Source organism: Lichenostomus cassidix, chromosome 1, assembly GCF_008360975.1.
Source record: "Lichenostomus cassidix isolate B80296 chromosome 1, HeHo_3.0, whole genome shotgun sequence".
In the NCBI taxonomy this organism is placed as follows: domain Eukaryota; kingdom Metazoa; phylum Chordata; class Aves; order Passeriformes; family Meliphagidae; genus Lichenostomus; species Lichenostomus cassidix.
This window is the reverse complement of record NC_139479.1, coordinates 71,431,809-71,454,858: the sequence shown is the minus strand read 5'-3', so window position 1 is coordinate 71,454,858 and position 23,050 is coordinate 71,431,809. Positions and strand designations below refer to the sequence as shown.

The 23,050-nt window shown below is 42.2% G+C and overlaps 1 protein-coding gene and 1 long non-coding RNA gene across 6 annotated transcripts; one reads left to right on the top strand and one right to left on the bottom strand.

The window, feature by feature from the left end:
- Positions 1-1,855: 1,855 nt before the first annotated feature.
- On the bottom strand, positions 1,856-12,955 carry LOC146444887 (gap junction beta-6 protein). 5 transcript variants are annotated; one of them, XM_085063268.1, is made up of 3 exons: positions 12,800-12,955; positions 12,343-12,419; positions 1,856-3,669 (listed from the first exon to the last, which is right to left on the bottom strand). In XM_085063268.1, exon 3 carries the CDS (start codon positions 3,645-3,647, stop codon positions 2,856-2,858), a length of 792 nt encoding a protein of 263 aa, XP_084919394.1. In that variant the 5' UTR covers positions 3,648-3,669; positions 12,343-12,419; positions 12,800-12,955; the 3' UTR covers positions 1,856-2,855. The 5 variants fall into 5 exon arrangements, with proteins under 5 accessions (XP_084919394.1, XP_084919376.1, XP_084919386.1 ...); XM_085063250.1 differs by having other exon boundaries at positions 12,796-12,954; XM_085063260.1 differs by having other exon boundaries at positions 12,343-12,422; positions 12,796-12,953.
- LOC146444886 (uncharacterized) lies at positions 12,806-22,374 on the top strand. The gene is made up of 3 exons (XR_014852777.1): positions 12,806-12,935; positions 21,745-21,834; positions 22,259-22,374. It is a non-coding gene; the product is annotated as an uncharacterized LOC146444886 (long non-coding RNA).
- Positions 22,375-23,050: the final 676 nt, after the last annotated feature.

Here is a 23,050-nt window from a genome sequence, read left to right as displayed (position 1 = left end):
GGATTAATTTAAAGAGGGCACTGAAACTGTGCAGGACTTTACCTTGGCAGGAACAGAAGTTAAGGGATATTTCAGAGAAAAATGTCCATAGTTAGGGTTGTACATAGAATTAGAAGAAATATTGCAGCCAAACACATTAGTCATGACTGGTTTTGCCTGCTGAGACAATCAGTGGCTTAGCACTAGTGAAGCCTTGGATCAGCTCTGGCTCTTTGATTTACAGCTGCCCTTGGTGTAGATTGGACAGGGACTGGCACATTTGTTCCCAACCCATCTGGCTGCCAGGACACCGCAGCAACAGGGCAGTGTTGCCAGACTGCACCTTACCAGGTCCTGCTACCACACAGGAAATGTCCAGCCAACCCAAATCCATTTAGAGCATGGCCACACACAGAGTTGTGCTGGCCTACAAAGGACTACAGACAAACAATTTCTTCACTGAAACTTTGCCCACTAAACCAGGATGAAAAGAAAAACAGTCGTGGAACTGATGTTCTGGAAAAAACAAACTGCTGGAATGGAACTCACTGTTTGAAAACCTGTGATCAGGAAAAGAAAAACTATCTAGAGAGCTATCGGCATATCCCCATTTGGGGTTTTGCAGGCCTGCCTTTTATAATACACCAAGAAAAACTATCCCTCCTCTATTTGAGGAAAACATATTTACTTTAAGGTGTTTTGCAGGTTTACTGGCATTTAGCATAGGGGTATTTCAAACTGGTCACTGAAGAGTTGAGACAATCAAGCATAATTACTAATTGATTTCCATTCATATTCACAATACAGCATCTGATCTACAGCATGTTCTGGATGAAAGTCAAATCTCAAGCTGCTCCATGAAACAGTCCTGGAAGAGAAGTAGCTGTGTCTCCACACCTTGGATCCACCACAATGCTTGTGCCCCTGGGCAGACTGTGGGGTGACCTGGTGAGGTACAGCCTGAGCATCCCTCCTCCTGACCCTAAGGAAACAGCTTCCTTAAGTCTGCAGAGAGAACAATACACACTAATAATACACAGTTTTGTGTATACTTTTTCCTCGAGCTTGCTGGTAGACACATTCAGAAGACTAGCAGCAATTTCTTTTCACAACAGTGATTAGAAAAGAAAATGTGCTGTGAAGGCAGGAAAGATCAGGAGTTTGCCAGCGGAAGAGAATAGATAAATGACAGGGCTCAGCTCAGCCCCTCATGCAGGGACAGAGCTGACTCTAGGTATTTTCTCTCTCTTGTTGCTTGTGCCTGCTCCCTGTTAGGGTTTTTACTAGTCACACATAAAACAACCAACACACCCAAGCCCACCTACTGCACACAGACACACACAGACCTGTGTGAGCATCTGTAAGAAGTGTGATACAACATGAGGAAAAGGGCACCGTTACAATCTCTGCTCCTAAGGATACCTGCTCTTTGTTATGCCCCTTAGAAGAGTAGCTCCATTACCAAAAAAACAATAAGGCTAATCCATTTGTAAAAAAACAAAAAACAAACCTCCAAAACATTGGTCTACCAAGATCAGTGTATACATGGTGGTGAGAAGTGGTCCAAAATAAGAAGCACACAAGACATAGCTGGGGTCTTCCACTGCACCCACATCTTTGACTTTCAGGTTCCCCTGCTTTCACCAGCATATCCCTCCCACAGGCATATACTGCCATGCACTCAAGAGTTACCTGTGTATCTCTATTAGAGTATGGACAACAAGAGTTAGGGCATCAGTACTCTGGCTGGGAATGAGGGGTGTGAAGGGGTTATGTGCACTTTGGATGCAGAGTCGCTACTTGAAAAAATTTTTCATAAGTTCCTACTTAAAATCTTGCCTAGCATTCACATAGAGACTCTCACTTCACTTAAGAAAGGTTAATGTGTTTGCCTTTTATTCAGAAGACTTGTTCCATTTCCAGTAATACTTTTCCATGTCCTTGAAACCAGATTGCCTCTAGTCTCATAACAGCACCATCAGTCTACTATAAAAAAAGCAAACAAATCAAAACCAAAGAAGTTTCATGATGTGATACAGCAGAAAGAAACAAATACAGCTAATACATTAGAGAAATAAACATCTACATAAACTTATGTAAGTTGCTATAAAACTGGCAGTATGCAATTAAAAGATTGATGAGAGTACCAGGTCTGCTAGATGTTTAAACAAGTCTACATAGGCTATAACTATATTCTTGTGCTGGATTTAGGCATGACTGCACTCAGAATCTAGCTACCTCAGTCATCCACACTGGTGGGCTTTTGTACAATTCCCCTACAAGCCAGCAGCATGTATGCAAGCACCTCAAGCTACCTGCCCAGACTCAAGCAGCACTTGCAGAACTGTGAAGATGTATGTAGCCTATTGCTGTCTCCCCCCCATGAATATGGTATTACAGGGTTCATCTGCATACACCTGGTTAAGAAATAAAACACAGTTTTGTACTATAACACCTTAAGTAACATGGAATCTTAGATTTTAGAAAAATATTTTAATCATCAGTTCACAAGTAAAAACTATCACTATTACAAAACATCTTGTAATACTAGAATACCTAGCTTGGAAAGAGTTTTGTTCTTATTGCTGTTGCATTTAGTTTTCAGGAGCTGTGTCAGCATGAAGGTAGCAGTGGGCTTCCCACTTGTCATAGTCAGCTTGTAAGGGTACTCATAGGAAAGCATATCTTCCTATTTAATCCTCACACAATTTTCACATGTTTAGGCTGCCCTGACTTTTCCCAGACATGCACATACTCGACATCTGACACTATGCATCATAATCTCACCCAACTTTGTTTCATACAACAGATTTCATTTGCAGCCTTTAAATAAAACATTCACTCCAAAAAGAGTGAACATCATCACTGACACCACCTTAGCTACTTGTAAATCCTATAACTGTGTTCTGGCAGCTATCAGATATTAACTCATTCATTTCATTTTGTTTGGTTTCTTCCTTATTCTCATGGTTGGGTTGCTGTTTTGAATTTCCAGCTTTTCTAGACCTTCTGAGGAAAAATTTTGTCAGTAAGTAACATAATTCAGCCACATTTAAAAGAATGCAAATGCTGGACACAGCAATCATGAAAATAGTGAACACCGTCTTTTCAGTAGGTCGGGAAACAAAGCAGTCTACCGTGTTGGGGCAGGGCCAGGCATTACACTTCATTAAGCGAGGCATTCGGAACCCATCGTACATGAAATAAAACGCATACATGAAGACTGCTTCAAAGATCAGTCTGAAAAAGATGCTGCCAGTGTATGTCCACCACAAGGAGCCCTCAATATGAAACCTCTGTCTTCTGATTTCCTCTATGTCCTTGTATTCACATTTCTGGTCTCCTTTTCTGAACTGCCTCTTCTTCTCGTGTCTCCTGTAAGCCACGTGCATGGCCACCAGCAGTGCAGGTGTGGAGACAAAGATCAGCTGCAGGGCCCAGAGTCTGATGTGAGAGATGGGGAAAAAGTGATCATAGCAAACATTTCTGCAGCCAGGCTGAAGCGTGTTGCAGACAAAGTCATCTTGTTCATCTCCCCAGACTCTCTCTGCAGCCACAACCAGGATCATGATACGGAAGATGAAGAGGACTGTGAGCCATATCTTCCCGATACTGGTGGAGTGCTTATTTACACCTCCCAAAATGGTATGCAGAGCTCCCCAATCCATTGTCTTGTTTCAATCCTCTGACCTAAGAGAAGACAAATAAACAAAACCAAGATTAATCAAGACAGGAAACAAATACCATCAAGCATGTGGTTTAAAATAAAGGCAATATCATGTAATTGTAGCACATCCACTGGCTGTGGTAACATTTTGTTGACGCAGTGGGGTTACTTACAACTAGTCATAAATAATAACCTAATCACATATCAGCAGGTAATATTTCACTACTGGATTACACACATGGCACCACATTAATTTGACTTCTACATCTGAATAACCTTCACCAATTTAAAAAGTGTGACTACATTCTTAGTCAAAGCAAAATCCAGACTAGCTTGAAGCAATGAAGGTAAAATCTTGGTCATTATCCATCTCAAGTTGGATGTTTAAAAATCAATGTTTAAGATTCATACCAAAATTGCTTCTCTCCACTAACTACAAAAAGGGCCTAGAGTAACTAGACAGACTCTTTCATTGCCAATGCCTGTTAGGTTGGGGTTCCTCCCCCCACCCCAATAACACAGCATTAGTCCTAGATTAGGAGAGATATTTCAGAGGCTGGGAGAGCGCTATAGTCAACATTTGAGGAGTTCACACAGGCCAGCAGCAGCTCAGAGACTTTTTCAACAGAAGCATATAGTTTCCAGCAAGTGAGTTTCAAAGCATTATGATTATAATGAATTAAGGATGTCACCTTTATGTCTGCTCAGGAACACCACAATTGTCTGGGTTTTCACAGCTTCCACAGTTTTCCACAGAGAGTGTTCAGAGGTATTTCAGCCCATTTGCCCCACCCCTCTGCTTCAGATGGATTTACAGAAAGTTAGTTTGCAAGCTACTGTGTATTCAAGAAACTGACGTTTCTTGTGCCTGTTAGACAGGACCCTCTAAGAGTGCTCACAGATCTGAAACTACTCATGAAAGTTTTGATTTCACAACTTTGTTAATTTGTTTGCATCTCAGAGACCATATTTCTTTGGCATTTACAGCACAAGGAACCAATAAGCAAAATCACCTTTTCAAAGCTGCTTTAAAGAGCAGCTACTGGCAAAAAGGTCATCGTGTCAATAACAAGATTTTCCTGACTCTGATCTGGATCATATTGCATGAGGAAGAAAATGATGACACTATTTTGTAGTTGTCTTCCACGTCACACTCCCATTCTGAGTAATGTCAAAAACCTTTCTGGTTTACAGTGAGTTACATACAATCAGTAGGTCACATACAATAATACAGAGCATCAGTCAAAGTACACAACATGTCAGAGAAAATGAGGACACTCAGTTGTTACACAACACAACACTATCTTTTCCTTGAGTTACTGGGATCTAAATGTAATCTCCTTCACTAGTTCCATAAACTACATTTCCCTCAGATCCTCCTGGTTGACTGAGTGTTCTTATACTCCAGGAGCTGAAAACCAAGGGGGAAATCCAAGATCTTCTTCAGATTGCAGGGAACTTTTCCTGAGCCTCCTTCAAGGATGCAGAATCTATATGGGCTAGTCCTGAAAGAGATTTACCTTGTTATCCTGCTAAGTTATTTTTTCCAAGAAAGACTCTTTCATTAGCACACAGATACAGAGTCTCTGTAGGTTAACGACTCTATGAGGACACGGGAAAGACCCTTAGTATCAGAGATACTTACTAAGCCTATCAGCTAAATTTTTAACTATTTGTTTCCACCCCTTTTTCTGTCATCTGATTGATGAAAAATGAGACCAAACTTTCTTTCAGAATTTGCCCTGGCAATTAAACAGAGGAACAGTTACAACTTTCTAGTGTTCTCTGTCACTGTTACACACATATGGCAATTACAGTACTTATAAAATGACACTACAACTAAGTATTACGACTAGAAATTCTTATGAATGTTTGAAAAGATATCCCATAGAAGAGTGGCACCACGCAAACTGTGGTATTACACACATTATTCACCTATCCTGCAGCTCCACCAGAGTCCTTACATTCTTCTCAGTCATTCTATCTTTTTCTCCCTGCCTGTCAATCATCTCCTTCCAGAGTGAAAAGCTTGTGAAGTGAAACCTGTGTATCCCCTCCTCATAAGCCCTGTTTCTTAGCTTCTCATCTCACTGCACACCAGCAGTGCTGCCATTTTGTTATGCCTTCACATGGATTTGTATCCTTCTCCTTTTGCAGAAGGGCATTCAAAATACAAGTTCCCCAGTGGATAGTCAGCTCAAGAAGCTCCTCTAGTCCTGTTTTCTCCAGAAGTCACACTGCAGTGCATGTCCTGTGACTTTGTGAAGGTGCATTACAAAGCAGGTGACTTGTCCTTAAGTTATTCCCAGGACTAGTATGTTTTGCTTGGTTTGGTTTTTTTTAATCTGATCCATTTTACCAATCTACAGCACAGACCCACAGATTATCTGAAAAGGACAGTATTGATAAGAATGAGCAGTCAGTGGGGAAGGGGGGGGGGCAAAGCTTTAGTGCTGAGGATAATACACACTCCTCTTCATCTGACTTGCTCCATCTTCTCTGAGAGTATATTGTGCTTGCTAAGCCAAAAAACTGTGCTTCAATTCTAGCAAAGGCATGTCAGTAACTGGATCAGGAAAGAAGAAAAAGCCACCCCACTTTGAAGAGCCAGCTTTTTGCCCAGAGTCTTGTAGTGACATCTCCTCTCCTTTCCGAAAAAGCCTTTGTCTTTCATACCTGCCCAAACCCTCCTCCCTTCACCCTTCCCACATACCTTTCCAAATCTTCCAGCTATCTCTTCAGCTCCTCCTGCCACCATCCACTATTCCTCCCGCTGCTTGCTGAGGAAGTCACCAACCTTTGCCCCTTCTTGCTCGTGGCCTCTCAGGCTTGTTTGGGCACTGGTGGAGAGTCATATGACTTCTAGATCACTCCAGAGTGCTACAGGCACTGATCAGACACCAGTGAAGTCTCACTATCTTCTCCCTGAAGGTGGCACATCTAAGATTGTAGTGCCACATCCAGGCAGCCTGAATTCCATCCAAATACTTTGGCCACAGTGTTCCCCCTACTAGCTGGCTTTAAACAGCTCCCCTTAATGCAACTTAGAGGATCCAATGAAGGCAATTCAGACACTGCCAAAGTGTCCACCCCTATACAATAAACAGACACAGTGATCCAATCAGAATTTAAGTTAACCAAGTATGGCCCTTTGCACTATTAAAGCTACCAGTGCGGATCACTCCAACTCAACACCCCGTCAGGGCCACCTGTACTGATGTGATGGCTCATTTACTCTTTACTTGCTCAAAAGTTAGAACCTTGATCATAGGTTATCTTTCTTTCAAATACTTGTTTTCCTTTTTTCTAGCAAGTAAAATATTAACTGTCTTGCTGACCAAAGGAGAACAAAGCAGGAAAATTACATCCCTTTAATGGGTTGGTAAGTCCTATTTTGATAAAGCCAGTCCAGCTACTATTTCTGTGTGAGCAAATCCTGCCAAATGCTTACAGAAATGACAGTATGTATACAGTCAAGGACTTACCTAGTTTGCTGGTCTTAGAAGTACAGCACACTACAAGAATACACTGAATATATGAAAGCTTCAGGTGAATTTTGGGGAAAAAATGTAAAGTAGCAATGAGGATAGGGATTGGTTATAAAGAAAGAAACTGGGAAGAACAGAAGATAGCTTAAGTTAGTGAGGCTGAGTAACCAAGCATTTAAAATAATTTCTAACATGGGAGTGCAATAAGTTTTAAATTCTGCTTCACAAAAATTGCAACCAGGCATGAAAACAAGCTTTTCCAAGCCTCTGCATAGATCTCTGTTCTACTGCCAGCAGCACCTTCTGTTTAATTTCAACAATTAGAGGACCACAATAGTATATGGTTGTTACAGTAACAGTTAAAACAATCATAAAAGATCACCATGCTCGACTGAAACGTTAAGTTACAAGAGAAACAGTTCTACATGATCACACAACATAGCCACACAAACAGGTGTTTCATTTTGGGGTTTGTTTTTTTATTGCTGGTTTGGGTTTTTTTTCACTAGTAAGCTAGACAGCAGCACGAGAAGAACTAGAGCTTAATTATTTCTGTAGTTCTACAGCTTATGGGCAGTATTTTGTGTTCTGTGCTGCCATGGCTAGACTACCTTCTACTTTAAAGCTAGCTCCTGTAAGCCTACATTAAACCGCAATCACAGCACAGTGCATGCACCCAGTGAAAATCCCTGCAATTCACAACACCAAGGACAATTATCACTGAGCTGCCCTGTTTATGAGTACAGCTAGCTTGTTAACAGACAATTGTTAACCATTTTCCTCTGTTAAAGACTGTTATCCTGGAAAATCATTAGTCAGTGGCTAAATCCACAACTAGAATACAGTGAAGGTGAGAAAACAACAGAAGATATGTCTCTGTCACATACGTATATGGTGCTTCTGCTAAAGGATATTATCAAGCAAAAAAAGTAGTCACTAGTAAGTATTACAATATTTGCTTATGTTGTAGGAACATCTAGGAGTCCCATTCAAGAAGAGGTCCACAGACTCCTAATTTACACATAAATTTAGAGAAAGATTATACCCTTTCTTGCTTTCAATTTGGATACCAATTTATTTACTGTACTGGATTCCAAAAGAAATTTAGAGGGTGTTCACAATGACTCCCCCTCTATCAGAATTTTAGTGTACAGTGTACCAGGAGTTACCAGAATAGTGTGATATTCCACCACTTTCAGCAGTGCCTCTGGATACTGATAAAAGATCAGCAGTCTGCCAAGACAAAAGTCACTTTATCCCATGTAGGAATGTGTTAACCAAGATAATCTTTAAGCAAAAAAGCACTGGTCTCAAGTGCCTGTGCCTGCCTCCCAAGCAGGGGACAAAGGTAACTCATCCCTGAGAGTGGCAATTCTAATGCAGAACTTTTACCATAGAAAAGCTTTAGAATGTCTAAACTATCAGATGCAAAATCACTACCAAAATTATTTTATGACCCAACTCAGCACAAGAAATATTGCTGCACGTTGAGGTCCAACATACATTCAAAGGTGCTGCTCAAACAACTTTCATTTCAGGTATTGATCTCAACAGTTGCACTGGGAGCAGTGGCTCACAGAGGGGCTGATAACCAGCATTGAGGCGTCCTAGAGCTGTATAATGCTGTGTCATTACCCAGATTTGAAGAACACACTAGTCTGGGTTTCAGCAGTTTCGCATCAGCATGCCTCCACCCTGCCAACCTGGCTTCTAGTTTACAGCAAGCACTTAATTGCTAGTGTGTAGATTTTGTTATTCCTGTTGCTGAGTTAGTGTTGGTGCTGTACCACAAGAACAGCAGCATTGCCAAGGCTGAAGCAAGGATATTCTAATAAATACAGATTAACATCTTCCAAAAGACAGCATCCTTTTATTTCACCAAGAAAGGCTGGTACACAGGCTACAGCAATCACTTCCTACCTAATTTGTCAGTCTGTCCCATGCCTCAGTTTCCCAGACATTAAACTGGAGATAACAAATCTCACCATCTTACAGGGCTGTTCTCCTGAAATGCTCCACTGCAATTACAAGCTTCACAGGCTCAGAGAACCAAGACAGACAAGTACCAGTTCAAAGCTGGAAGCACAGAGCTTGAATTCAATAATCCAGGATATTTCTGACACCTGAAAAAGAATGCAGCTCCCTACACTGCTTTTAATGCAGCATTTAATGCATTTTAATGCAGAGTTCAAAATGCAAGAAGACAAAGCTTTGAACTTAGACCTTGGCAACTAAAAATCCTTTAATAGGTAGCTCCCAGCTATTTTAATTTTACAGTAGTATATTAAAAACTTCAAGGAGTAAGCAGCTGGAAGACTCTGGAATATCAACAGCTCTACTTCTTTCCTAAAAAGCTGAAAAAGATCAAAGGAACAGTGTAGCAATCACAAAAGCCTGTGCAATTCTCTCTAGTAGCTCTTAAACTTTGTTCTGAACACCTATCTCCAGATCAGAGTGGAAACTGGAGAGGAGAAGAGCTGTGACAGAGGGATTACAGTATATCTGATTTGACACAAGAACAGGCAAAGACTAATCAGCAACAGGAAACCTCTGACAGTTGCAGGTCTGAACACTGCAAGCATTGTTCTTTCCTTCTACTCAAGTTTAGGAAAACAGGAGGTATTCTTTGCTCTAATTAAACTCAGCATGAAACCCAGAGAAACCAAACAGATTAGGACCCAATTTGTATGTAGTTAAGTGTTACTAAAAAAATTATGCTACTTAAATATCAACAGCATTTAAGGGTTCAGTTTCTACCCACAATAATACCCTTCCGACTGTCCCATTATTCATGCCCTCACATAAGTTTTCAGTCATTTTCCGAGGATGCCTGGAAATATCCATACCAGTTTCACTAGCCTGCAAGGGTAACTGGAGGATTACTATCCTCCAGAACATCTCTGCACAAAATTCATTCCACTCGTACAAAACAGGAAATCAGAGGTCACACTTGAAGGCATAACAAGACAGCACAAGTCCTATTAGAATTTAGCCTGTCTCAGCCATTTTCCCATGTAAACCCTTCCTTCAAAGTGTGCTTAAAGCTTCTTGCTTTGGAAGAAAGCTGAATTCCCCAGGACTATGTCTTCACTGATACAAGTGTCCTATTTCCTGTATTTAAAAAAAAGTTTTAGAGATAATTGTACCCTGCTCCCAGTCATCAAAATATCTTTTTAGTTATGATATTTTTATGTTGCTTTTTGTTTTAAAGACTGTTACCTAATTCCTATTTCCATCCCCCTACACCTAGGCAAATGTCTACATCCCCTCTACCAATCTGCTTGCTCCTGCTTCAATGTAACATTTCCTATAAAATCAGCAAGCCACTGACTTCTTTCACACACAGAACTTGGACCCTTTTGGAAACACTAATTAAACTCATAAATGCCAAGATTTGATACTGCACTGCAGCTTTTCTTTGAGCATGTATTTTGTTACTTCACTCATCAAGAGTAAAGTCAAAAGCAACTTTTTCCTTTTAAAAACTCTTATTACAGGAAGAAATGCAGGTGTGAGATAAGGAATAGAATTAGTTTCAACATTCTTTTATCAACTAATAGGAGATGTGTTTCTCTTTTTCCACATTCCTGCTGTTTTGACAGCATGTTATCTTGCTTCAAATATCATCACTTCAAGTTTTTCCTTACACAAACTGGTGTTTAGCCAGGCAAGAGTCACAGCTCTCCTTTCAGATATCTCATCAGTCACCATTAAGTAACAAAATCAGCAAGGAACAGAACAAGGGAAAACATCAAAAGGAAAAACAGCTTCAGCCCATGTTCCTATTTCATGCACTGTCTGGAACCACTGATTTAATTGAAACTGTTCACAAGAATCAACTTGTAAAAGCATCCTCTTTACTCACAAGTACCAACTGAAATTATGCAATGACTGCTATGAGAAACTTGTACGTGTAGCTCAAAGTGCTACTATTTTTCCAGCTATTAAGATGGTCTGCTATACCTTTTCCACTGTAAAATTACTTTTCTTTGCACAACATAAATGAGGCTGCCCAACAACTTGGGTTGTGCATCAAGGGATGCAAATCAGCAGCACTGTCAGAGGCCTCAGAGGCCCAGCTTCAGCAAACTGAGAGAACTGGCCCTGTCAGGACAGAATCAATTTCTCCACAGAAGCATTTTAATTCATGGGGTTTTACTGTTCCACTTTTAAGCTCTGCAATATGTAGTCCTACCAATTATAAGACTGACAGTTCTGGGGACTGTCTGAAATCTCCTAGAAACCCTGACACATGCCATAGAGAAGTCATCTCATGGCTCTGGAAATGTGCTGGAAAGCCCACCTGGAAATTTACATTGCAATGCTTAGATGACACATGGATGTACCTCCTTATTCCAGGCTAAGGCTTGTCTGACTATTGCCTTATTCTCTAAGATAAATCTAACACAAGCACATCCTTTTGCCTACTGTCTTTTCTCTGGGACTCTTCAAAGGATATATCTGGCAAGTAGGGCTTCCACGCTGAGCAGCAGAGGCAAAGAGATGTTAGAAATTACGTAACTCCTTTAACAAAATCAAGGATGTAAATACATTTTATTCTGCTTTTGACTTAGTATACACACATACCCTGTGGTAATCCCAAACAGAATCTCGACCCAAACCCTCGTAGTATTTCATACAGGTCACAGCCATTAATCCCATTAATGATCAAAGTTATAAAAACTGGGTTTAAAAGAGCATTCTTATGATAAATGGCCACTTCCTTCTTTCAACACTCTGTCTGTTCTCTTAAGGTTATTTCCAGGCTACACGGTGAAAACGAATGGAGTACAAGACAAGCAAATATCTTCCTCTGTTGGAAGCACGGGAGAGATTCTTCAACAGAAGAGACTGTGAAAGTAACACCCAATGCAGGAAAGCCCAATGACGAGAAATACAGTCATGCCCAGAGCATGCCCAGCTTCCAGCTAGCGCCAGGAGCTAAGCAAGCACTCCTGCTCTTACTCCAGCACGTCCTTCGTGTTTTATTTAAGGCTTTAAGTACTCATTCTTTGTGCGGTCTTATCCAGCCCCGATACTCAGAAATACATTTATTTCTGACTCACACCCCGTTTCCTATTCCCCCTGTAATTCTAAGGAATGTTTCCAGTGTGTGATCAGACACTCACAGGACCTGTCAGTTTTACTGATGCAAGCTGTTTACCTTCCCGCAGCTCTCTTAACATCTGTAGGCGTGTCGCAAATTACCTGTAATTGCAGGAGCCTTGATTTTGCTTGCTGTTGTAGCTGCTCGTACGTACTTCACATAACGCGCTTACAGAGAGCTGCTGGGACGTGAATAAAGACATCGTTTTAAGTTAAACGCGTAACCAACAGAGACATGAGCATTCCCAACCCAAACTGCTCGCGGGGCTCGAGCTCTCCCGGTGTCGCTCCTGCTGGGGACGGAAGCGGAGAGCGCCCACACGGCGCAGGGCAAACCCTGCCGGGGAGGGTGGGCAGCGCGCACGGCGCCTCCGCGCCCGGCCCCGCTCCCTCCCCGGCGGGCAGCGCCACCAGAGCTCCCGGCTCCGCTGCCGCGGTCCCGGCCCCGCGCTGGAGCGCAACAAGTGCGGCCTCGGCTGCCCGGCGGGACCTGCCCGGGGGCACCTGCCCCGCCGCGCCCCTTCTTCCTCCCTTCCCGCCCGCCGCGCCCCTCACCTGCCTCAGCGGCGCCCAGCGCTGCGGGCCGCTCACCCCGCCGGGAGCTGCCGGCACCGCGGCCGGCCTGCGCCGATCAACGTGGCTCCGCCGGTGCCTGCGGAGCGGCCGCCCCAGCCTCGCCGCCCCGGAGCTTTAAGGTCCCTCCCCGTTCACCTGCCGCCGCTTTTAACCCGCCCCTCGCCCGCCCCCGCCCGCGCCCCGCTCCTCCGGCCGCCCGCGGAGGCGGTGGGGAAGCCAGGGCGGAGCTCGGCGCCCGTCCTCGCCGCTGTGCCCCGCGGAGGGGGCTGTGTGGCCAGCTGGGCTTCCAACGTGAGGGGGAAACAGCCAAAATAAGGGGTGGGAAGGGCTTGTGGCCGCCCCGGGGCGAACGCCCCCGTTCGACCCCTGCCAGGGGTGGTAGGGGGAGAGCGTGAGGGGAAGGGAGATCCGGGCAACAGCAGATACGAGGTGATGGGGGGGTTTCAGGGGGAACGCATATCTTTGTGAGATAACAGGGTCGTGTTTCCATCTTGAGGAATTCAGGTATTCAGCAGGGCTTTGGGACAGAAAAAAGCCAGGTCTTTTCTCCTGGAAATCATTAAAAGAGTTGCTGGCCAAACACAGAGGGAAGAGCCAGTAGTTTGTGGCTTTTGGAGGTTTGTTTTCCAAGTGCGATTGAAATGCTACAGCGGTGCCCTGCAGACTCGCAGGCTTTCACGGAGCTGCGGATATTTGCCAGTGCAAAGACCTATTTTGGAAACTTTTCTGTTTCCAAGGAATACAGTTGCTGAGGGAACAATTTACTTTAGGTCCAAAAATCCCTGCCCAAAACGGTACTCTGTCTTGCACACAGGCACATCAAACTAAATAAATGGTTTGTAAACCTCTTAACTAAAGTTCCAAAGAAAATGTGCACCACAACTGGACAAACAGGACATTTGCTCAGACTTTGGGTGAAAAACGCATGTGTTTGTGCTTGTTTAGATTATAAGGACTTGAATGATAAATGATTTCCAGTCGAATTCTACTGCCTTGTTTTTCCACTTCCTAAAATACAAATAATGTCTGAGAAAATCTGTAGTAAAATTCAGTTACTTAATTTTGATTTCATGTTCAGGAGGAAGAGATAGAAATTTCTTGCACAAACAATCTAATACTTGAAAGATAAGAAGTCATCATCAGCTGTGGTTTAAACATTAGCTTCTGTCCCTCTAGTGCTCATCTTTTCTCCATCACCCTTTCCTACCCTTGCAGTTAGATCCATGGAACATGTACATTAGGACCATAGGAAAATTCATGTTGGAAGAGATCTGAGGCATTTAATCCAAGCTGGATCAGCTCTGGGACCATATGTTAATTATACCCCATCCAGGGAACCCAGGGAAATTGGTTCACTGCAGCAGCTGTAGGACCAGGCCCAAGGTCTAAGATGTGATGCTTAGCTAGACATGCAATAAATACCTGAGGGCTGAGTTTCCCTGTGCTCGCTGACATCTGTGGGAGTTGTGTGCTCAGATGATGTTCAAGGTCCACACGTATAGCGTGTGTGAGGAAGGGAGGTGGCTCTGGCCCTGGCCACACATCTGCACATAGCAAAAGGGAAAGCCCATTTCCTACAGGAAGAAAAGCTTTAGAAGATACATCAGGAAATCGTGTTGCTCTCTCTCCAGTCACCTTCCAACTTGGTTCAGTGACCTTGAAAAATGTCAAAATACTGTATAAACATTGGGTATATTTAACTTCAGCAGAGAATTTTAAGTTTTGTGCTGTTTTTTCAAGGCTGTGTTTGCCACCAAATAGAGGTTTTGGGGTGTTCTTCTTGCAGTAAGAGAAATACTATGAAAATATAAATCAAAATTGTAAGTCCTATGAGGAACAGCTAGAGGGACCTGAGTGTGTTTATCCTGGAGAAAAGGAAGCTCAGGGAAGACCTTCTTGCTCTATACAACTGCTTGAAAGAAGATGTAGTGAGGTGGGGTGGGCCTCTTTTCCCAGCCAACTAATGACAGGAGGAGAGGAAAAGGCCTCAAGCTGTACCAAGGGAGGTTCAGGTTGGGCATCAGGAAGAATTTCTTCACTGAAAGATTGGCCAGGCATTGGAATGGGCTGTCCAGGGGGCTGTTGGGGTCACCATCCCTGAAAGTGCTCAAGAAATGACTGGACATGGCACTTAGTGCTATAGTTTAGTTGGCATGGTTGGACTTGATGATTTTGGAGGTCTTTTCCATTAAAAGACAGTGGAAACAAGACCCTATGGGTCTCCCTGTGAAATTACCTAAAGGAGGTAGGCCCTGGGCAGTGGTGTGGAGCTCTCTGAGCTGCCTTGTCTGGTCTTCACTGCACTGATTTTGGGGGGGGGGGGGTGTTATGGTTGGAGGCCAACACCTGGTGCTTCTCCCAAGGCAAAAGCATCCAATTCTGGCAGTAAAGAAAAAGTCTTAAGTGATATGTTTGTCTGTGTTTCAAAAATTAGATAATATCAAACCATCTGTTCCCTAGATGTGACCACAGTGGAGAGCACCAGGTGAATGAGTAGCAGGGAGAAACAGAGCAGCTTCTCCTCTGCTGGGTAATTTTTTCATCTCTCATCTGTTGAATGCTATTTCTCTGACCCAGTAGCATCAGCACCCTCTTTGATTATAAATAATGATGCAAAGGACACTAGATAGAAAGAATGAGACCTGTGTCAGTGCTGGAAATTTAAGGACTGGAAGTCCTAGTCTTAATCACAATGTTTGATCTTTATTTATGAGAGTAAAAATGAAATATATTTAATAATTGACCACTTAATAAACAGATTTAAATTGTACTTATTCATTTACAGATAAGGAAAATTTTATTTAGCTATCATATAAAAATATAGTGTATTATTTAGCTAGCATATAAAAATTGCTGTTTGATAAAACTGTGAAATAAATACATGTGAATTGATAACTTTTGAATAATTACAGCCCCTTCTCCTGCAATGGCTGCAGCTGTGCACTAAAACACATATAACTATGTTTTGTTTGTTGACATAATTTTAAGGTAAAATGTGAGAAAAAGGGATGGATAAACATAAATCTCATCCATTCCTAACAAATAAACAAAAAGGAAAATTAGTTACAGGGTTCAGAAATTTTGTGACACTAGATGCCTCACAAGATAATACTATTTGAAAATAATTTTTTTTTAATAGACATAGTTGTCACAACATCCTATTGACCAAGAGTAGCTTTAGATACAAAGCCCAAATTTATGATAAGATCAATCTCTTTGATAGTGCATGTCATCATCTAGGTCATAATCACAATCAAGGTCATAATCACAATCACTGACTGTCCTGTAGAGCATTTAAATTATGCTTTTTGAAATACTGGCATAGGTCAAGTTTTTCTTCTGAGCATTAATAAACCAGAGTCTGAAATTACTTGAACTGTTGACTGAAATTTTAACCTAATTTTTATGTACTTCATTAGACTGAAGATTTGTATAAGACCAGGTCCAACTGCTCAGTCTTAATATTATTCAGAAGGGAGAAAAGAGGAAGAGAAAAAACAAACCCCAGGAAGTTGCTTTTCCATTTTTCCATGGCAGACGACTGCTCAAACACTGTGGTGCAGACTGGAAGCAGGAGGTTATTCGTCTTGAAAATTTCTGGTTTCTTTCCAAACCTTCACATCTCTAATTAGACTCTTTTTGCCTTCTGACTATTTAGCAGTTCAGAGCAGGGAAAAGAAAATGAAGTCCAATCCTTCAGCATGAAACTATTGTGCCAGTGTGTCTCAAAGTTCACGCTGTCCTGTGGCACATTTATTAGGGGACAACAGGGATACACAAGGTACTGATAATATATATATCAGTATATACAATGTCTTGGACCAAGCCCCATCCTTTTATGCTGCTCAGGAAGTTGTTCTTCAGCTTTTATTTTCAGTTTAATTTACTGGTCAGCATTCCTACAGGGATTGTGTTGGCCCTGATTTACACACTCTGGGCAAATCCCAGGACCTCATCTAGCCAGAAATAACACCCAAAGAGTCATTTCCTTTTCAATATAATTACTTTAATGACCATGTGTAGTAAGATAAAGGTTGCCCATGTAATATCCCTGTTTATTAACCATTGCAGCACCTCAAGCATTTGTACTGCCTTGAAAAGCAGTACATTTTTTCACCTGCAAGGGCCTTACAGGTGCCCTTAGAGAACCATTAGGATTGCACTTCCATTGAATAATGGGTAGATGGCTGTCTCCCTCACCATTTTGACCTGAGGTTGTCCTCATCAATGAGGCCTTCCCTTTTTTATTTTCAGTTAACTGATATGCATGAAATATCCCTGGAGAAACATACTGGGTGCTTTCCTGCTAAGGCAACTCAGTGATCTTAGTGATGTCCTCTGCTTGTGGAGATAGAAGAAGGAACAGGAGAGAAAAAAAAATACAAAAAAAATCCCAAACCCAAACCAAACCACCTCAATACCAAATTATATGGGGAGCCAATGAAAGAAGATGAAAATTGTTCTTAGTACTGCCAGTACATGATCAGCCTGACTCACACCAATCCATATAATTTATGCTTTTTACATCAAAATGGGCATGGGCAGCTGTTTCAGTACATAGCCATACTCTTCCAGGATGCCCTTGGAAAGTGTACCTCTCCTGCATGCTTGTTAGGGTGGACTAAATCATCGTCAGGCACCATCAAAGCCTCTCAATTTCTTAAGCTGACAGCTCCGGATATCCAGCATCAGCCTGATTTGAAAGGCAGTGCTTTCTTCATCCTTAGGCAGCCCAGTAATTTCTGCAACACTATTGTTAATTTGGAAGCTGACAGTTTCCATTTCCCCACCCCTTTTGTTTATTACAAATATTCCATCAGACTGGCTGTAGACTGCCGTGTCCTTCTTTGCTCTGGGCAGAGGGGACAAGCAGGGCTGTCAGCAGCGATGCTCAGTTGCTGTGGTGATGTTTCTCCTGGAGCAGGCGGCTGCAGCGAGTCCCCACCCCGGTGGCACCTAGCCCAGGCTCTGGATGGACCCATGGAGGCTTCCAGCTGATTTAATTGGTTCATTGTTCCCTGGTTTGATGTAATAAATTCATTGTTCCCCAGTTCAACTTAATTGAGTCATTGTTACCCGATTTAACTGACTGATTGCTGCTTGCCTTGATTTAATTAATTACCGCCTGACTTGCTGAATAAGCAAGCTCCTGCTGCCAGCTGCCAGCGTGGCTCACAGCTCCTAATCCGTGCTGTCTTCCTCAGCCCCTTGTCCTATACCAACCTGCTCTTCTCCTGGAACCTGCTCTCTGTTCTTGAGCCACATCCTCTGTTGCCTTCCTGCTTCCCTATTCTATTCCTGTAGCTCATCCCCTATGCAAAGAGCTCCTCTCACTCATCCTCTAATTCTCCTTTCCATTCTCCTCTGCTTTTTCCTGTCTTTAGCCCTGGGACTACCTCCAGTTTTCCTCCTGGAGTCCTCACCACTGTGTCTCACAGTAATCCTCCAGGCTTTGATGCCTCCAAAGCTGCTCCTGGGTTCCCCTAAAACCTTTGCATTTCACTTGTTTCATGCATGAGAGTTTGCTTTTCCTATAGTGGTATTTTTTTTGTATCCTATTCTGCCTAGGAATCCTACACAAGCATCAGCACTTGTCCAGTGCTGTCTTTTTTTCTTTCATTTCCACTACTTGCCTGTACCCATTATTTTCTTCCTTTAAGGTATCATCCAGATGCCTTTCCCTCCTCTTGTTGCATGTTATCTAGCATCCTCTAGGCTCTTGGCTCTTTTTAATCCCTTCCCTGCCCCAGATCCATTCACTTGCTTTGAGATTTCTGTGTCCACTGTAAGGGTATCTCCTCTGATTGCTCCTTCTCTTTAGCCTGTTGTTTTTGCCTAAGATGTTCTGATGGTGGTTCAGGTTTCTTGCTGACCCTCTACTTTCTGGCTCTTACTTCATTCCCCAATCTTCCCAGATCTCTTTCATTTATTTTTCTGTGTTTCACTGTCTCAGTTCAGCAGAAACATGAGATATAGGTAGATCTTGTCCTCTCTTCTCTGCTGTCCTGCTCCACATTCCATCTGATGTCAGTCTGGGAGTAGGCATGCACTTCTTCAAGCAGAATACTGTTATTCAAAGTAATTGTGTCAAGTTTTAAATCTGAATTTTTATTAATGATCAGCATGAACCCAAGCTTCCCCATGGCCACTTCAGTTCAATGCATACAGGTGAGGTCAGCTTTCCTGTGCCGTCAGTCCAGTGTGCACAACATCTTGTGTGAGCAGATGTCCCTCCTGGCTTTGCATTGTGCAGGCCTTGTTCACCATGTTGTACTTTCTGGTTATGTTCACTCTCTCTATTTATCCATTTTTTTCATTCTCATGTATTGGAAGGAAATCCAGGAATGAGTGTTTGCCTCTCCAGTTGTAAGCACCATCATTCAGTTGCTAACTGACATCTGGCTTCTGTATTCCTGGGAACAGGTTCAGGTTGTGTTGCCCCATTTTTCTCTGGCTCTTTCTTTTTCACTAGTGTGTTGATGCTTTCTTGAAGAAAGAAACTCTTTGTCTACAAAGACACCTCTCTCCCCCTCCAGTCTTTGAGGAACTTTCACTCACAGAATAACAGAATCATTTAGGTTGGAAAAGGTCTCCAAGATCATCAAGTCCAACCTGTGACTGAACACCACCTTGCCAACTAAACCACGTTGTTTCTTGGACATGTGGCATAGGCTTCTTCACTGAAAGGGTGGTCAGGCACTGGAACAAGCTGCCCAGGCAGGTGACTCCACCACCTGCCTGGGCAGCTTGTTCCAGTGCCTGACCACCCTTTCAGTGAAGAAGCCTATGCCACATGGCTGAGGGTCTTCGATTTCACTTGCAGTGAGTTAATCTGTCTCTGTCTTGTTTTTCATGCATGTAAAAGCCGTTGTATTCCTAGGGCATTTTTGTTGAGACACTTCTGTGTTTCATATGGCAGAATTTGTTGATTTCAAATACCTAAGAATTTTGGAAGATGCTTTAGGAGAGCTCAGTCTGTGGTTTTTGGCTTTATTTTTTTTGTTGGTGTGTTATGGGTTCTTTGGTGGGATTTTTTTTTTAGTCTGTCACATTTCAGTTTATTTCTTTTCCTTACAGTCTCCTAAATCTGAGTGAGGTTCTCTTAAGTTTCTCCCAGCATGGTAGGCAGAATATTCAGCTTTTTTATACCCTAGTTAATTCAACTCAGCCATATTTCTGCTGCTTTAACATCCATTCTCTCCCTTCTATAGGCAATTCCCTTTGAATTCATCTTTGCAGTTCCTCTCCTGTTGCTGGCTTCTGCTCATTTGCTTAATTTACAGAGGCCATCTGACTTCAGATGATACAGATTCTGGCAGTCCCTCTCACATAACTAGGATATGAAGGTATGACGCCCAGTCCTGTTCTCATGAAAGCTGGTGCCAAACCTCTCATAAAATGTTATGAGAACAGGACTGGGCCTCAGATTCTTCATTCCATTCTCCGTGATGGCAATTAAAATAACATTAAAATTAGCAGCAGAATTAGCAGGTGCCAGAGTCTTCTTGCTGTCTTCCATCTTCTTCACTTGGTAAGGCATCTTTCTGGTAGTGATTCCATTCACTGAGCTGATCTATACAAAATGCTCCAGGCTTTCCATAGTGTGAAACCCATGTTAAAGAAAATTGAGGACCTCCCTTCAGTGTACAATCTGCCTTTCCATTTGTAATTGCAAAGCATTCCCATGGCAAGACCAATACCTGCATAGATGGTTAAACAGTATTTGTAGCCTTTTACCTTTAGCTGCTATGAAGCATTTTGTCCTTTTCTAAAATGTTAATGACTGTCTGAAGTTGTTCCCCTTTTCAGCCCCACCCTGCACTTCAGATAATTCTACCCTTTGGGAAAACATTGATATCAAGCTCTCTGCACTTCCTTCAGAAATTGCAAATGAAGTTTGATCTGTGCAAGTTGTTTCATCAGAACTTTCGACTGGTATCATTGCATTGATGTAATTATTGTGGTGCTAGTATGCCCTAATAAATACAAGAGATAAAAACCCCAAAAGTTTTATAAGAATATTTATGCAAATGGTTTTGTCTAAAACTGAGAAACAAACACAAAATCTGATGTGATTTTGTGGCATTTTGATGCACTTGCATGCAGGGAAGAATTGCAGTGCATTGTGAGATGCTCATCATGATGCAGTCATGGAAAGTAGTACTGGTTACGCACTTGGAGGTAGCTGAGGTCTCTTTTCTCCACATTTGGAAATCTGAAAAATTTTCTGTCTTCCTATGTCTTAATCCTGTAGTTTTCCTTCCTCTGCATTTCAAATTACAGAGCTGTGGTGAAGGGCAAGATGTTTGTCTGGATTGTCCTGATGGGAGCCAGCGTGTGGCTTCACCCCGTGTCTCCAGAGCTGTGGGGGCTCCCCTCCTGCTGAGCAGCATCAGCAACAACAAGTTTTAGCCAAGAACTTCCTTTTCTCATGCAGAATCATTCTGGCTGTCCTTCATAATGCCTTTGCCATATTATTTTTGTAAACCCAGGATAGCTTTTAACATGCCAGGTTAACATTAGTACAGGGAACTGAAAAAGCCATATCCTACACACCTTACCTTACAGATACATATTAACAAAATGCCCCATTCCTCCCATGCATGCTAAGAATACCATCAGCAAATGTCACCACAGTACGTTCAAGAGTTGAAAATTCTTCAGATAAATCATGTTGGTAATTGTGTTCTGTGACTCTGGGCAGGGGTGGTTGAATAGCCCTAATTTGGAAAGTATTTGTTGGACTGTTCTGAAAGAGGGTTAGGTTCCAGGAATCAAGGGGGGCCTCACTAGGGGCATCTTGTAGAGGCAGCATTTGAGGGGTTAGGTCAGGGGGTCCTGCACAGGTCAGGAAAAAATAGTGAATATAGATAACAGCAGAATTTGGACAAAGGAGTTTAACCATTTGTATCTGCTTCTATTTCACAGCCAGCAAGAGACATGAATTTGGGAAAGAATATAAAAACACAAAGCTGTATAAACACACAAGTTGTCAATTTGCCTTACTGGCTCAGTCAGGTATGTATAACCCTCTAGTTCAGCTACTTCACTGTCACAGAATCCAGACCCACTACTAAAAAACTGGTCTTCCTCTAAGATTTGCCTTTTATTTTCTACTCCAATATTATTTGCTAAAAAACATTTACAATGTTTTATGCAGCTGTGAAAAAAACAATGAACCATGTTCTGCAGGACCGAGGGTCTGTAAATTAACCCTTAAATGTGAGCTGATAAGGGCCTACAGGATTTAGCTTTAGAAACACAATGTGTGTGGGAACTTAAGAAATGCAGTGCAAGACTCAGAATGAATTAGCTGCCAAGTTCCCAAATTACTTGTCTACTTCAGATTTTTTGCTCTCTTCTTCCATAATTGTTTAGAACCTGCATAATTCCACAGTGTCGCTACTTTAATATATTCTTTATGCTTTTCTATATATTTCAGTTGTGAAAGGTCATGGTTTCTACTGGCAAAAAGGATGATTATGTTTAAAGTGTATTTATGGGCCTTTGAATTTTCCCCATCACTTGGTAACTATAGCTGCACATTCACTTTCAGAGTATAATTAGTCATGAGAAAATAGTTTCAAATTTTATTAGTTACATTGGCATTTTCACTTTGTAAATGATCATATCTAAGAAATGTTGTCATTTACCTTCCTATTGGAAGTGTCACAACTAATATCAATCTTCAGAGCTCCAGATTTATATTTTCCTCAATGTCTCTGGGGTTATGAGGTTCTGACATGGATGTTTTCATAAATCCACTAAATCATTCCCAGCGACCACTGAATAAGCAGGTAACCTACCTACATATTTCCAGAATCAAGCCTGAATGAGTAAATGGCATCAATCTCAAGACCATGTGATAGAAATGCACAATGTCAGTGCTGTCCTCATGTGCCAAATATTCCTTAAAATCTTTGACCAGAGTAGAAAAATGGCTTCCTGCTGATGCAGAATGGAAACCTCAGCAGTAATTCACATTTTTTCTCATTACTTAAAGGAAACATTCTCCATTAATTTGCTGCCCATTCCCAGACTTCCAAGTTGAAAAAGAAGAAGGCTCTCACAGAGCTTCCCACATCTCCCCAGACAACCGGGCCAGGTATCCTGTGTTGTTTCTATCTTAAGGAATGTTGGGCTTCCAAAACATGGCAAAGGCTTCTGCCTTACTGGCTGTTTAAAAGAACTAATCCACATTACCTTCCTCCTTTACCTCCCTTGCACCTTACCA

Coding starts and splice junctions, on each gene's coding strand:
- LOC146444887 (XM_085063268.1), bottom strand. CDS start 3,647: ATGGATTGGGGAGCTCTGCATACCATTTTGGGAGGTGTAAATAAGCAC.